This window comes from Python bivittatus, unplaced genomic scaffold (assembly GCF_059951505.1).
Source record: "Python bivittatus isolate LINGU-HERP-01145 unplaced genomic scaffold, Pbiv_v1 ctg000200_np1212, whole genome shotgun sequence".
Taxonomy (NCBI): domain Eukaryota; kingdom Metazoa; phylum Chordata; class Lepidosauria; order Squamata; family Pythonidae; genus Python; species Python bivittatus.
In genome coordinates this window covers 14,184,440-14,198,183 of record NW_028277040.1, presented here as the reverse complement: position 1 = coordinate 14,198,183, position 13,744 = coordinate 14,184,440, and the positions used below count along the sequence as shown (strand labels likewise).

Below are 13,744 nucleotides of genomic sequence, written 5' to 3'. Positions count from 1 at the left end.
GTATAAAACAAAGAATAACACATCTATAAAAACAATTCACAATAAAGTTGATAAATAAAGAGGACTGCAAGTGGATAGTCTTTATCATTTTCTAAAGGACAGTAAGGGTGGGACCACACCTGACCTTAACTGGAACATACTATTCCAGAGACAGGGAATTGCTATTGAAAATGTCATTATCTGGGTCCAGCCCTTGACTGATCTTGGGGTAATTTAACACATCCACCAAAATGATGCCTTCTCCTGCCATGGAAATTAGACAAGATTATTACCACAAGAGAGTCATCACTTTCATAATTCCATGGTGAACTCCAGCAGCAGAACTCATTTTTATACTACCTTGATATACCAAAGAACCACGTTTGATACAATTTGCATAATGTGTTTGTGGAGAAAGTCTCTTGAAGACTTGCAAAGTATTGAAAATAATGAAAAGTGTTAATTAGGTTATAAAACAATAACTCTCAGTCAGCAAGTAGACATCTCAGACCTGAGCAGAGCAGAAATGTCCCACCACCCCTTACCATCAATGCATCAATTATATGGATTTTCATATAATTGATGCATTGGTAGGGTAGGGTAAAAGTTAGATTGTTAAATTTATCCATTTATGATCAAGATTATTTGATCTCTGATAGGATGGGGACTTTCACTCCCACCAGCTGTTTGCTTCCCAAGGGGCAAGTATGTCCTAACTAGGCAAACGGGAGAATAAAGATATTAGCAGCTAAATGGCCCAACAAAGATCTAAGAGGCCTGAATACTGCAACTAATGCAATAGTGTTCACTTGACATGGAGGGTACAAGAAGAGGTGTTCGTTGAAAACCAAATGAGGGGTTGACCTCCAACAATGGAAGGGGTGCCATTCTGATTGTGACAGTCAGCAAAGGGCTTATAAGAGGTGTCAGTGCTTTCCAGTTGATCTTTATGGAGATGCTGAGTGGTCTGAAATTCCTATAGAAAATAAGAGCTTATGGAATGGGGAGGATCAGGAGATGTTCAGCAGTTGGTGTGCAGGATAGCCATAGGTGGTAAGCAGAGGCATAAGCAAACTCAGCCACAGTTAAGGCCAATTGTCTTGATAGCAGTTTATATGGCACCATGGGTATTCCTTGAACATGGCCTTTATCCTCTTGGTCATCTCCTCCAACTGTAGATGATGGGCAGAGGACAGGTGGAACTTACCATCCAATGGTTAAAAAAGAGCTTTTCAAAAATGTGTCCTGAATTATGGACTCTGTCAGAGACCAGATAATTGCAGAAACTGTGATTCCAGGACTTGTTGAATGAATAGACAAGGGAACTGGGGGAGACCATGACTGGGAATGATGTGGGCAATCTTTACAAAGAAATCCATTAACACTAGAGTGGTATCCAGACTTTTGACACATGGTGTGTCAGTTATAAAATCCAAACCTATTCCAAATCCCCTATGGGAAAAAGACAGAGTGCAACAAATCAGAAGGTTTGCAGATATGAAGCTTGGCACCACAATAAGTATTGCATGAAGAAGCATTACTCTTGATATAGGCTTTATTGCAAGGCTACAAAAGTCACAGAAAAGGAGATCAGTATTTCTCCAAAATGCCCAGCTGCCACAGCACAGATGCAACACTTCTGCCCTCATAGATAAGTCATGTCTTCTGCAATCATTAGGAGTTTAGAAATAAATGGAAGTAGGTATTGATCCTAATAATTGGAGAAATAGGAGCCAATAATGCTGGACTGTATATTTCCTTTTAACAAAAAATGTAGGGAGGACTGATTGTGGAGGAGGAAGAACTAATAAAACATTCTCTAAGTTCTCATTAATACATTCCTTTAGGCAGACTAATTTTGTATTTAACATCAGTAGTGGCTCTTTTCTGGAACCTGGGCTCCAAGAATAAGATTGATTATGCAGTCTTAGAACTAGTGAAGGGCCAGGGTCTGTGCCTTAACACATCAACATAGTTTGCATATTTAATATAAGCCACTCAAAATTTATCTAAAGTGGAAGCAATAAATTGAAGATGTACCTCCTGAGAGATAATAAATGGCAGGGGGGAGGGAAGATTGAGACTATGAAGCTGTGAGTCTCCTGGGGAGTTTATATTGATGTCATTTTGGTCTCAGTGAATGTATGGCTTGTAAGTCTGTAGCCAGTCTGTTCCCAGAACTATTGAAAATGTTATGGGAAGACTATTTCGTTCCAATAGAAGAGAATATATATAGCTCAGGGTTGAACTGCGGAGTCCTTGGTGCTCTCTGAGCACCAGGCTCACCGAGCACCAAGAATTCCACAGACTATTTAGTTTCAGGGACTCCAGATGGTTGCCAGTGTTGAATTAAATAGTTTTGTGCACTTTTCCTAAGAATAAAAGCTGGCCATCAATAGTCTCATGAGGTTGGACATTTTGTGTACAAAAGATAATTCACTGAAATTTCCTGTGACATTAGAGTCACCCAAGGGCTACAGTTGTATTCCAGTGTTGTTTTGGGTCTTATCCTAAATAGGAATGACTAAATGTTGAATTTAAGTTCTGGCTGAGCCAGCCTCTGAGCTCTGTTGTGTATGCAAAGCTCTGTTGGCTCCCAGCTACACTAATTCAGCTTCTGGTGTGTGTGTGTGAGAGAGAGAGAGAGAGAAGGAAAGGAAAGGAAAGGAAAGGAAAGGAAAGGAAAGGAAAGGAAAGGAAAGGAAAGGAAAGGAAAGGAAAGGAAAGGAATACTGGCATCTTCCCTTCCAGCCTATACTCTTCTGCAATGCCTCAGGCCTTCCAGCAAAGTCAAACTGGATTAATGCAGGCCAAGTATTTGGGGTGCATTGTCAATGAGCTCATCCTGTATTTGATCTGAGGGTCCCTCTGAAGTCATTATTGAAACTTCTTTCATTGCTTCCCATATCCTGAGCTGAAACTTAGCATATATTCCTGCACTAAACACCTTGGCTTAGTTTGTGAATCCTCCAGTTGGCAGTCACTTGCTTGACTGAATACTCAGCTCTCAGGCATGCCATAATATTTGCACATTTGTCCATATCTGATCTGTTCTGAATTGGAAATGGAGTTGTCCATGATGCTAATTATAAATCCTGCTTAGTCAGTGAAGAAATCAACTGAAGATGTATAATTCACCCTGAACGAAGAAAGTAGTAAATTTGCTTGTATTTTGTTGTATCTGGCAGAGAAGGGGAAACTCAGTGTTAGATGACTGTGATGGGTGCAATGCACCTTCAGTGCACTGGCAACGTCAGCAGGGGACACACACATACACATACAAACATTGGAACTTGGCCTGAATGCTGTGGTTGATTCTGCCCCAGCTGTTGGGCCAACTGGGCCACCTGGTCTTTCTAATTTACCCCCCCCCCCAATACTGGAGAAAGGCGTTGATCTCTTAATTGATGGTTAGTGGTGATCTCAAAGTGTCAGTACCATTATATTATACCTCTAGGTACGGCTCTCGTCCCTTAACAATAACAGTAGGAGCGGGTAGTCAAGGTGGTAAGCTTCCTGACCTGGGTTCAACAGTACATCACAGATCTCCTGACACTTCACGGCTTGTCATAGCTTTTCAGCTAGATTTTCATAAGTCAGATACACATATCTTGGTGGGTTCTTGGTGTTCTCTGAACTTGCTTCTCTTCTTCAGATATTTCATTATCAGGCTAGGTGACATCAGTGCATGGGGAAATGGAGTTTGCTGGCTCCCATGTGCTGATATATTACTTAGCCTGGTAATGAAATATCTTCAGGAAGAGAAGCAAACTCAGAGAACACCAAGAACCCAACCTGAGCTACATATATTCTCCACTACAGCAGACATTGTCTTGGTTAGAGTAGAATCTTTATTAGAATTTATTAGCATCTACACAAGAGTTGATTGCCCACTGCAGCACAAAGATGGTAGGGCTATATATATTCTCAGATATTTAAACTCAAGACTATCCTTTTGAATAAAAAAGCCATTTTGAATAAATGGATAAAGGCTCTTTGAAGTCTTTGCACTGAGCAATTATTATATGTTTATATAATGGCCCTCTCTAGTCTGTCAACCACTAGTTGCAACTCCACCAGCCTCAACTCTTCCCCATCAAAGGGAAGATGATAGAATGTCTACTATCTATCTGAGATCAGCTTTTACTACAAGATGGTTCAAGTTGTGAACCATTAATGTAAGCCAAAGCTATTTATCCATTGCCATGAACTTCTCTGCTCCTATCAGATACATGTTCCTGTATTGATTCTTACTATTATATGTAACCATCTATTCAGAACAAATGCCATTCCACATTAAAATATATTGAAATATTTTCATGCATACTAACACATCTCCAAATGTGTAGTTTTTATATCTATCGTCTGTCTGTCTGTTTGTCTGTCTGAACCAAGACAACTTTTTACATCTGACTCTTGTAAGAAGCTATTTTTGTGTGTATGTGTGAAAGAGAAATGCTTGTGCTAAATATTCGAAATACTGAGCTGTGCTTTAAACACACAACCATGTTTATCTATAATGTGTATTAAAAATGCTGGCATGGGAATTTGCAAGCTTATTTCATACATAGAGTTATTTTTATCAACACAAGCACCTCTAGAAAAAAAAATCATTTAATTGCTCTGACTTTTTAAGAAGCAAACGTTAAACTTGCTTTTACCAATACTGCATTACTTATTGTACGTAGGCTAAGGAAATTTGCCCTCCCCCACACAAAATGACGATTACTTTTTGTTCTGATATGGTTGAAAATGAGTTTTTTTATAAAAGTGAACTTTTCCCCTTTCCCTTTTCTTTCTACTTTCACTCCTTAGAATATTTTTCTCTTTCTGTGATTCCTTTACAGCTGCTGCACATACAGTCTGATTATGAACACCACTTGTTTCAAAGACCTTCTACCCTTTTCTGGTATAACAGTGAGGATTCTCCTTGCTTAGATATTTCTTCCATTACACTCACTCCTATGAGTTCTCCTGACTCCAGACAGTCTTCTCAACAATTTACACCACCACCTTCCAAAAATGGTCTTCCAAAGCCAGCCCATGAACACAGCATCCCAAGACCTCATGTAATCCTTCTGTACAGTCTTTCTGAAATTATTTGTTGTATTTGAATTGTATCAAAACACTACCTTTTGCACAGTGGTTAAAGGGCAGACCAGATACTTTACATATACTCAGGGAAAAGAGGAACATTCTAAGTATTCAAACCATCCTACATCTTAGACCTAAAATAATACTGTAAAAATGCTCTGTTCTTAAAATGTTTATGGCATATGGCTATGCAACTGTATATTATTTGGGTTGGTTTATTATGTTGTGGGAGTAAATGTAAATATTACACTTCAACCCTAAATGCACAGATGTAGAAATAAAGCTCATAGAACTTAAGGCTAGTTACTTCTAAATGTTTGTGTTTAAAATCTCAGGCCTTTGTCACTGATAATGTAGGATGAGAATAACATGTTTATATAATGTCCCCCCACCCCAGTATTTTTCACAAAATAAAACACAATATGAGCCCTGTCCATAGATACTCAATCTATGAGTGGATACCCAATCTAAACCCCTGAAGAACCCAATTTAATAAGCATATATTTTCCTGGAAAGTTAGTAAGAGATGTGAATCCTTTATATAGGTAGTCCCCAGTTTAAGAACAAGTTCTGTTCCCAGAGTCTATCCTTAAGTCGAATTTATATGTAAGCCAAAACAGTATTATTGTATAATGCTGTATAAGCAGTATTGTGTAATTAACTCGAATCTTTGTGTATTTAACCTGAATTTTGCTACAATAGGCTCCATTCCTAACTAAGGATGCTTAATTAATTGTAAAAATGGCCTGAGAGAACCTATAGCTTTCATTTGCAATTAGCAGTTGGCTATCCTTGGCAAACAGTGTGGCTTTTTATGCCTGATTTTATTCAGCAAAAATGCTTCTCATCATTTGGTTAGTGCGTATTTCCTGGGTTAAAGGCAAATTACATTTTAGTATTGATATAGCTAAGAGAATAGCTTAGATAGTATAAATCTTTCACCTTTTACTAAATATAGCTAAGGGCAACAAACACCTAAAGGGAAACAAAAAATCATGCATAGTTATTTGCAGCATGTGAATGATAAAAAAAGTTAAGAGATTTTGATACTATTAGTTTTTGCACTTTGTAAAAATCTTAAAGTGAATTTTATTCATTTTTGTGTAGATTTTTAATCATAATGTTGTATTTCTCTTAGCATATCTTGATATTAGTTCAAATATCAGAGAGATCTCTTTGAAACAAATTACAATAGCCAGTATCGAAGGTGTTTCCCAAGTGTATGCCTAGAAATGTTTTGAAAATAAATTCTTTGAACAAACAAGATCTTTGTTTAAATTTTCCAATACCAGATCTAGGATATTATAGGTAAGAAGCCTAGACCAGCAGACTGGAGTAGCTTTGGATCCAATGGCTACAAAACTGATTCCAACTCACCCTTGAAACATCTACTGAAGAAGTCCACTAAGGTGGACTTTTTCTTCAAGGGCAGAGAATAATATAAGACATCTCGACTAAATCTTAGCTCCTTCTAACTGTAAGACTAAAGGATTAGGATTACATTTTTGGTCATGATTTATTTAAATTCCAGTGCAATTTCAGTTTAACTTAACTTTAACTGAAATTGAAACCAGCCAGGGTGTTACAGGCAAGTGTGATCTGCTGGAGAAAAAATCTAAAATGCACCTTCATTCTGGATCATGGCTGTTAAAAGGAATTCAGGCAGTCTTAGGTACATTTAAATTCTGCTGATTTTCAGTAGGAAAGATTTCATTTCTTTATAATTTTCTGTGTATTTGTTATATCTAACAGTAGGATAAAACAGCAATTCATAACCAAGGGCTCTGCCTGTTTAAATACAGTTTAGATTGTCCTTTTTAACATAAATAAAATGGCAAGTAAAACTAATTTAAGCTAATTACTGTTGCTGCTTTTGATAATATAATGCTAAGGTTTACACCTGGTTTAAAAGATCTGACTGAAATTTCATATATTGGATATGTATCCAGAAAATATAAGTGAATTAGGAGAAGCTTATTTAAAATGTTATCAGCCCCAAGAGATATGAAGATTAATTTGGATGAGACTGCGGCATCTTTCAGAAAGTTGCTTTTCTGGAGGAAAGAAGACATTGAAAAGTAATAGATTAGGTCATGCGTATAGCTTTCATCAACCTAACATTGGTTTTGAGGAAAATGTAGCAAATTTCTTATTTGGAACAGTTTGTGCATGTGTACAGGTATTGAGGTACTTGTGCACACAAATACACACACAATAGAGTTGTGCTTACTCTATTCTATGATGGCTTGTTTTGTGCAGAGCTAGCAGACAAGGGTTATCTATTCTGTAGAAAGCAAATCAGTTTTCCTTGCTAGCTTTGCTAGATTGCCTACCAAGAGTTACTCAGTTTCTCTAATGGGTTTAAAGATACTAAAAAAATGAAACATATCTTGTAAAATATATAATGTTTACAATCTCCATTGTAAATGTTAACTAGTATGCCCCCTAATGAATCTGAATCTTTTCACAAGATTCAAGTGGGCATGGAAGGCAGTTGCTTAATCATTGTACCCAGTGAAAAGAGAGTTAGTTTTGCTACATAGGTGGATGTAGATTTGTGTTAATAATATCAAACCATATTCAGGCAACAGAAAAACTGATGATTGCTGAAACCAAATAAGGACAAGTCAAGAAAAGTTCTTGAAAGTTGTACCTCAGTAGCCAATCCAGTAAATGCCTTCAAACCATGTTTGAAACCTACAGGGTATCCCTATGCCCTACAAGTTCAGTGCCAGTTTTAGGGCACAACAAAGTGGAGGAATATGGAGTATATGCTTGTAACCAGTGATATCAGAGACACTTTTGCCTAAGCGTCCATAATCTTTGGACACCTACATTACAGATGCCACACCAAATGACTCCACTCTGTATTAGCGAGTGCTGGGGATACAAATTTTTGGGGAAAATGCCTCTTCACAATCAAAATATTAATGATCTGAAACTGCATTTCTAAATGGCAACCAAAACTAGCTAAAGATCTTATGTATGAATAAGACAGTGATGTTTAAGGAAATAGTTATGCAAATCTAAATATACTAGAAAACATTTGTGTTTCCTTCTAATATTTCACAAAGATGTTGAGAAGCTTTGTTTGTTCCTCTTCTTACCGTGTGCAGATCTTTCCATGACTTGTAGAAAAGCCAAGTTCCTATTGCTGTCTGTGACTAACCATCAGTTATCTGTGATGGTGGTAGGAAAAGGTGGAATGTTACGTTTATGCTAGCACAAAAATATTATTCCAGAAACACATTGCTACTAAGGGCTGTAGAATATTCTCCATGGTGGATTTAACCAGCCTTTTTAAGTGGCATAAAATACTGGAAGCTATATGCAAAGATGTCTTTCTATCAGTAAAAGGTCCTCCCATCCAGTAAGGGAAATGTGATTTTCTCCCTGTTCCTCCCTCCCAAAATAATTAATTGATCATCTGAACAACATGAAAGGTGACACAGGAGTTCAAAGGCAAGAAGAGGGATTAAATCCATCAATCCAAAGTCTTTCACCAGAGACAGCCTCCATTATAATCACAATTTTTCCAGAAATGGAAGGACTCCTTACACACCCAAGGAACACCACTGGATGAAATCCAGAGCTCTGTATTAACATATGTGGGACCCACCCAACAAAGAAATCCTTAATACACTTAAATACCAATCAAACTATAATATATCAACATCCCCAAATGGTAACTGGAAAGTTGCATGCATTTTATGTGTTGCATTATTATACAGGAATTCAATATCGGTCCTATAAGTCATCTTCTATTACGAAATCCATGACTGAATATGAGATTGCTTTGCAAAGCATTTTAAAACAATTTGGACGTTCTGCTGTTTGGTTTCTTAGTTCTTCAGTTCTCTGTTACATTTCTCTCTTGCTTTGGGTTCATCATTACTGAATATACTGTTTTTGAGAGTAAGGGTGAAAATAAATGCCAAATGAAATTATTAATCTTAATCAGAGAGAAGGATATTGCAGAAAAATGTTATTTAGCTGAACCTAAAGATGCCCTTAGGTTTTATCTAGTAATGGGATCTTTGGAGCATTAAACCTACATAAATGGATTCATATTTGCATTTCCATTAATACCTAAGTCTCCAGATTACAGCAACCATCCAGGGTTGGTGGGAGTCAGGCAGCCTATAAATTTCATTATTTAATAATAATAGTAGTAGTAATAATAATAATAATAATAATAATAATAATAATAATATTTCAAAACCCTTTCCCAGCATTTAGAATAATCATTCTATCAGGTTGGCAAAATATTAATGCAATTATTATGGAACATGGAGTTAATAAAAGAAGATATCTCTAAATTTCAGTCTCTTGTCCATTCATCCTGATTTATAATCTGCTGTCCCAGTAAAGAGCATCTCTTTCTTAATTCAAAAGATGTTTATACTCTTTTTTCCAGCTCTTTTTTAAAATTCACTTAATTCAGGATACCTAGGACAGGTTCAAAATGTGAAATGTTTTAATAGTTTGTGCAAAGGTTTCAGCATGTTTCCTAAACCTTGGGCTACAAATGCTATTTCTTCGGTCTCAATTCTTTGTTTAGCCAGTGGCTTTGTTGGATCATCCTTTCTGCATGCAGATTCAATACTGTTTGTTTAATATTATGAAATATTATCCTTATTTATTTTCCTTATTGTAGGCAGGCAGTGTGACACCAATATCTCCTTCCACTGACATCTTTGATATGGTTCCGTTTTCTCCCATATCCCCTAAGCCATCAACACCTACTCGCAATGGCACACAGCCTCCACCAGTGCCCAGCAGATCTGCAGAGATCAGTAAGTTCTGGAATGACTTGACGTAACCTAAAGAAATGTATACCTGCTGTGTAGTCATTACCCAAACCAACAAGCTAATCAATGGGGAATCGCTTGCTAGAACAGCTTACTAATGTTGCATCTTGGATATGTATATCGGGAAAACAAGCAAATGAAAATTAAATCAGTCCCAGGATGAAATGCAGTGCTCTAAAATGACAGGCTCAATAGAGCCTTCCATAGTTTGTCCTTTTAGAATACAACATAGCGCTAGGTGCATTTGATCTGTTGTCTTAGTATGTGGGTTTATATGTGCTCCAGCCGTCATCTTCTGCTGACTCTTTGTATTTTATTCTTTCTAGAGAGAGACCTTTTTGGAGCAGAACCTTTTGACCCATTTAGCTGCGGAGCAGGAGATTTCCCTCCAGACATTCAGTCCAAACTAGATGAGATGCAGGTGATTTCAAATGTTTACAACTGCAAAGAAACAAAACAAAACAAAAAGTTGTTTCCATGAAATACTGGGCTTTTAAGAGAGAGATATAATCCTATAGTGGGTCATTCATGCTCAGCGGTAAGTGTTGCTTTGCAAAAGAAGAGAAGGAAGCTACTTCAGTTATTGCCAGAGAGCTTCTCAATATCTATAAGATACTTTCTCTGCACTCACTTGCAGTTTTTGCACACTCTTATTTATAAACCAAAGAAGCTTATAAAAGACTTTCCTAAGGAAATGTGCCTAAATTCACTTTGCTTGTGGAGAAGCACCAACTTATTTTATGGAGATGACACAAATTGCGTGGCTTGAAGACAACTGATTGTAATTCTTGTAAGGTCATCAAGGAAGAATGCACTCACCATAAAATGCATCATTTTCTAACAACAGACAAGTTTTCTCTTCCATATAACTGCACCTCTTCTATGAGGGATCTTTCAAACTCATATCATCCAAAATAGTAAGGTTCCTGAGTCCCTTGCCAGATTTGATTGCGACCATGCAGAAAATAGGTAAATTGTCCTTTTCTGACTTTCCTTACCCCCACTGTGGCAGGTTGTCATCATCCATCTTGCTTGGTTCTATGCCAGGTTTAACCCCAAATGGGTTTTCTTAACCCACCCATTCACATACAAGAGAAATTAAGGTAATCAGCTGGATTTTTCAGTTTACCACACCCATTTTATTTTGACCCTTATTCCATTTATTCTGGTCCTAAATAGTTACAGTATTGAAGGTCCCTGCAAGTTACTTGTTCTGACAAGGCCCCTTGCCCATCTCTTTTCACAAGAATGGCATTTCTTTATTTTCTGATTACTCATGCATTCCACTGTGTTACTATCCTTCACTGTTGTTCCCAAGCAAATGAAGTGAAGAAAATCACTGGCTGCTAGGGCGAAACCTGTGGGCAATAATGTAACAGAAACGTAGATGTCGATTTTAATCCCTCTAATGTATGTTTACAGAATAAACTACTCTGTGCAATTTTTTGATAGGATATAAATTCAGAAGAGGTTATTAAACAAAATATTTGGATATATGTGATGAAACTATTGTGTAAATATCAGGTTTGAATGCTGAGGAAAATGTCGTAGATTTAAGGCAAAAAAAACTTAGAAAAAGAAATCCTATCTATATGTTTTACCTACCTATATTTTATAGCGCTTTTATGATAGAAGGAATATAATAAAAACACAATAACATATTCCTTACATATTTTCTAGTACTAAATTTAATTATCTGTTAAATGTATATTATACATATGTATGTTTTATTGATATTACTAGCAATAATTCTAATATTTCTTCTTTGTGCTTTCATGGGTATGCAGCGTCAGCGATGGTTGGTATATTATTTTTTCCATACATTTCAATTCATTTCTACTAAGTTACATCATGTAATACATTATGTTATAATGATGACATCTCTAATATATGAGTTGGTATCTAAGTTCTTACCTGAATTCCATTAAATGTTTCATATATTATACACACACACACACACGCACGCACACTGTATGTGCGTGCGCGTGTATATATATATATATATGAAATAAATAAATATATTTTGGGTTCTCTCATTAATCACTGAAAGTAAAATTGGGAAATGTCTTGCTCGCTTTCTTTTTACAATATTAACTTTTCCTTGATTGAATAAATAATTAGCTTCTTGAGACCTAACTTGAAAATTTATATGAAATTTACCTGTGTAAAGAACCACTGTATATGTAAATTTCAGCTGTAATGTAAGTTTTTACTTCCCAATACAGTATCACTTTTTAGAAGACATATAGTATCTTTTCTGGGAAATATACTGTAATATATATGCTGATATCCAAATATAAGTATATAACTTTGTAGGATTAAGTCAAAGGATATATTCTTTGCTCTCCCCCTTCCCTCATGAAAAGAATACTTCTGCACTCTTCAGCCCTGGGTAGTAATTCAGTTGTAAAAAAACAGGGCAGCCTTTTAAAATAAGGCCTCTCCGTGATGCCTTTCTCCTTCATGAATATTAAAAGAAAAAAAAATTGACATAAATGAATTGTTCCTGGAGCATCTTCACTGAATCACTTCTTATCTTGAAAATTACCTTGCAAGAAACTGCTTGGCTAATTCTACTGCAGGATACTTTGGCATATTAGGGCAGAGGGCCTGGGTATCTGAGGAAAGGTTTCTCTCCAGTTGTTTCTGCCTGCCCCCAGTATGTTCCAGCAGAGTGGGTGCATTCCAGGTCTCCTCTATTAAACATTGCCACCCTGTGGGACCGAGGAAGCGGGCCTTCTCTGTCTCAGCCCCCACCCTCTGGAACAGCATCCCTCCAGAGATAACGATGGTGCCCCCTCTCCTAAGATTCCAGGAGGCTCTGAAAACCTGCCTTTGGTCCCAGGCCTGGGGTTGATGGATTATTGTTTCTCTAGGGCCCCTGTCTTGTTTGATTTTTGTTGTCCGTAAGATTATTTCAGTCTGGGCTGTCAGTTTGGTTTAATGTTTTTTGCTGTTTTTATGGTTGGATTTTTTTTCTAGTTTTGTACACTGGCCAGAGTCCATTGTTAAAATAGATGTGCCTTATCTTCAGGTTAATATGGAAGTCTGAAAAAAGAGGAGCAGATTAATTAACAATGGAGAGGTGTTTTGCTCCTGCAAGCACTTCTTCCAAGTAATTTCAAAGAATGCATAGCTCAACTAATAATTGTAAAATGGGGGTATACCCAAGATGTCAGATGAGTACAGTGAATTAGCAAAGAGGCAGGATAGGAACTGGCAATGGGGACAGATTTCATGCAAGTATAATATTCTGCTGACTAAGAGATGGGTAGACAGCACTTCAACTCATCAACGTGAAAGGGCCAAAATGAAGCAATGCAGCTTTGAAAACTTGCTTCATTCAAAAGCATCCCTTTGAAGTTTTGTACTTTGTGTGTCATATGCCCACATATATAACATGATTTGGGACATTTTTTTGTCTCTTATGTCAATAGATGCCTGTAAAATATACTAAATTTTTCAACATATCCTTGTCCAGAATTTGGATAGATACATAGCTTAGGACCCAATCAGTTAATCCAAGAGGACTTTTCCTTTTATTGTAGGTAGTGTTCATTACACACTGCAAGTGATGTGACATTACCCATGTGCCTCTGCCTCTTAGCATGGACTAATAGGGATGGAAAAATGCATAGCGAGATAGATGGTTCATCATTCGCGCTATATTAGTCATTAACCACGTTGGGTAGACATTTGGAGAGTTGTCATCCAACCCATCCCAGACTGGAGAATGCATTAGAATATGATTAGTAACAAAGAGCAAAATAAAGAAGACTCTCAGCTACTATAGCAGATCATATAAAGTCTCCGCCCTGTAGTTGAAGATCTATGTATCTTGATGCAATATAATGGACAAG

General features: G+C 36.9%; 1 protein-coding gene across 4 annotated transcripts in view; it reads left to right on the top strand.

Moving 5' to 3' along the window:
• Positions 1 to 13,744, top strand: part of GULP1 (GULP PTB domain containing engulfment adaptor 1) — a 186,913-nt gene that overhangs the window by 169,964 nt on the left and 3,205 nt on the right. For 3 of the 4 annotated variants that reach the window (XM_088135725.1, XM_088135724.1, XM_088135726.1), the window contains 3 exons: positions 4,827 to 5,048; positions 9,731 to 9,869; positions 10,211 to 10,305. In XM_088135725.1, the coding sequence (XP_087991851.1) occupies positions 4,827 to 5,048; positions 9,731 to 9,869; positions 10,211 to 10,305 (456 nt within the window). The remainder of the gene's footprint in view (positions 1 to 4,826; positions 5,049 to 9,730; positions 9,870 to 10,210; positions 10,306 to 13,744) is intronic. The other variant, XM_088135728.1, reaches the window with a different exon arrangement.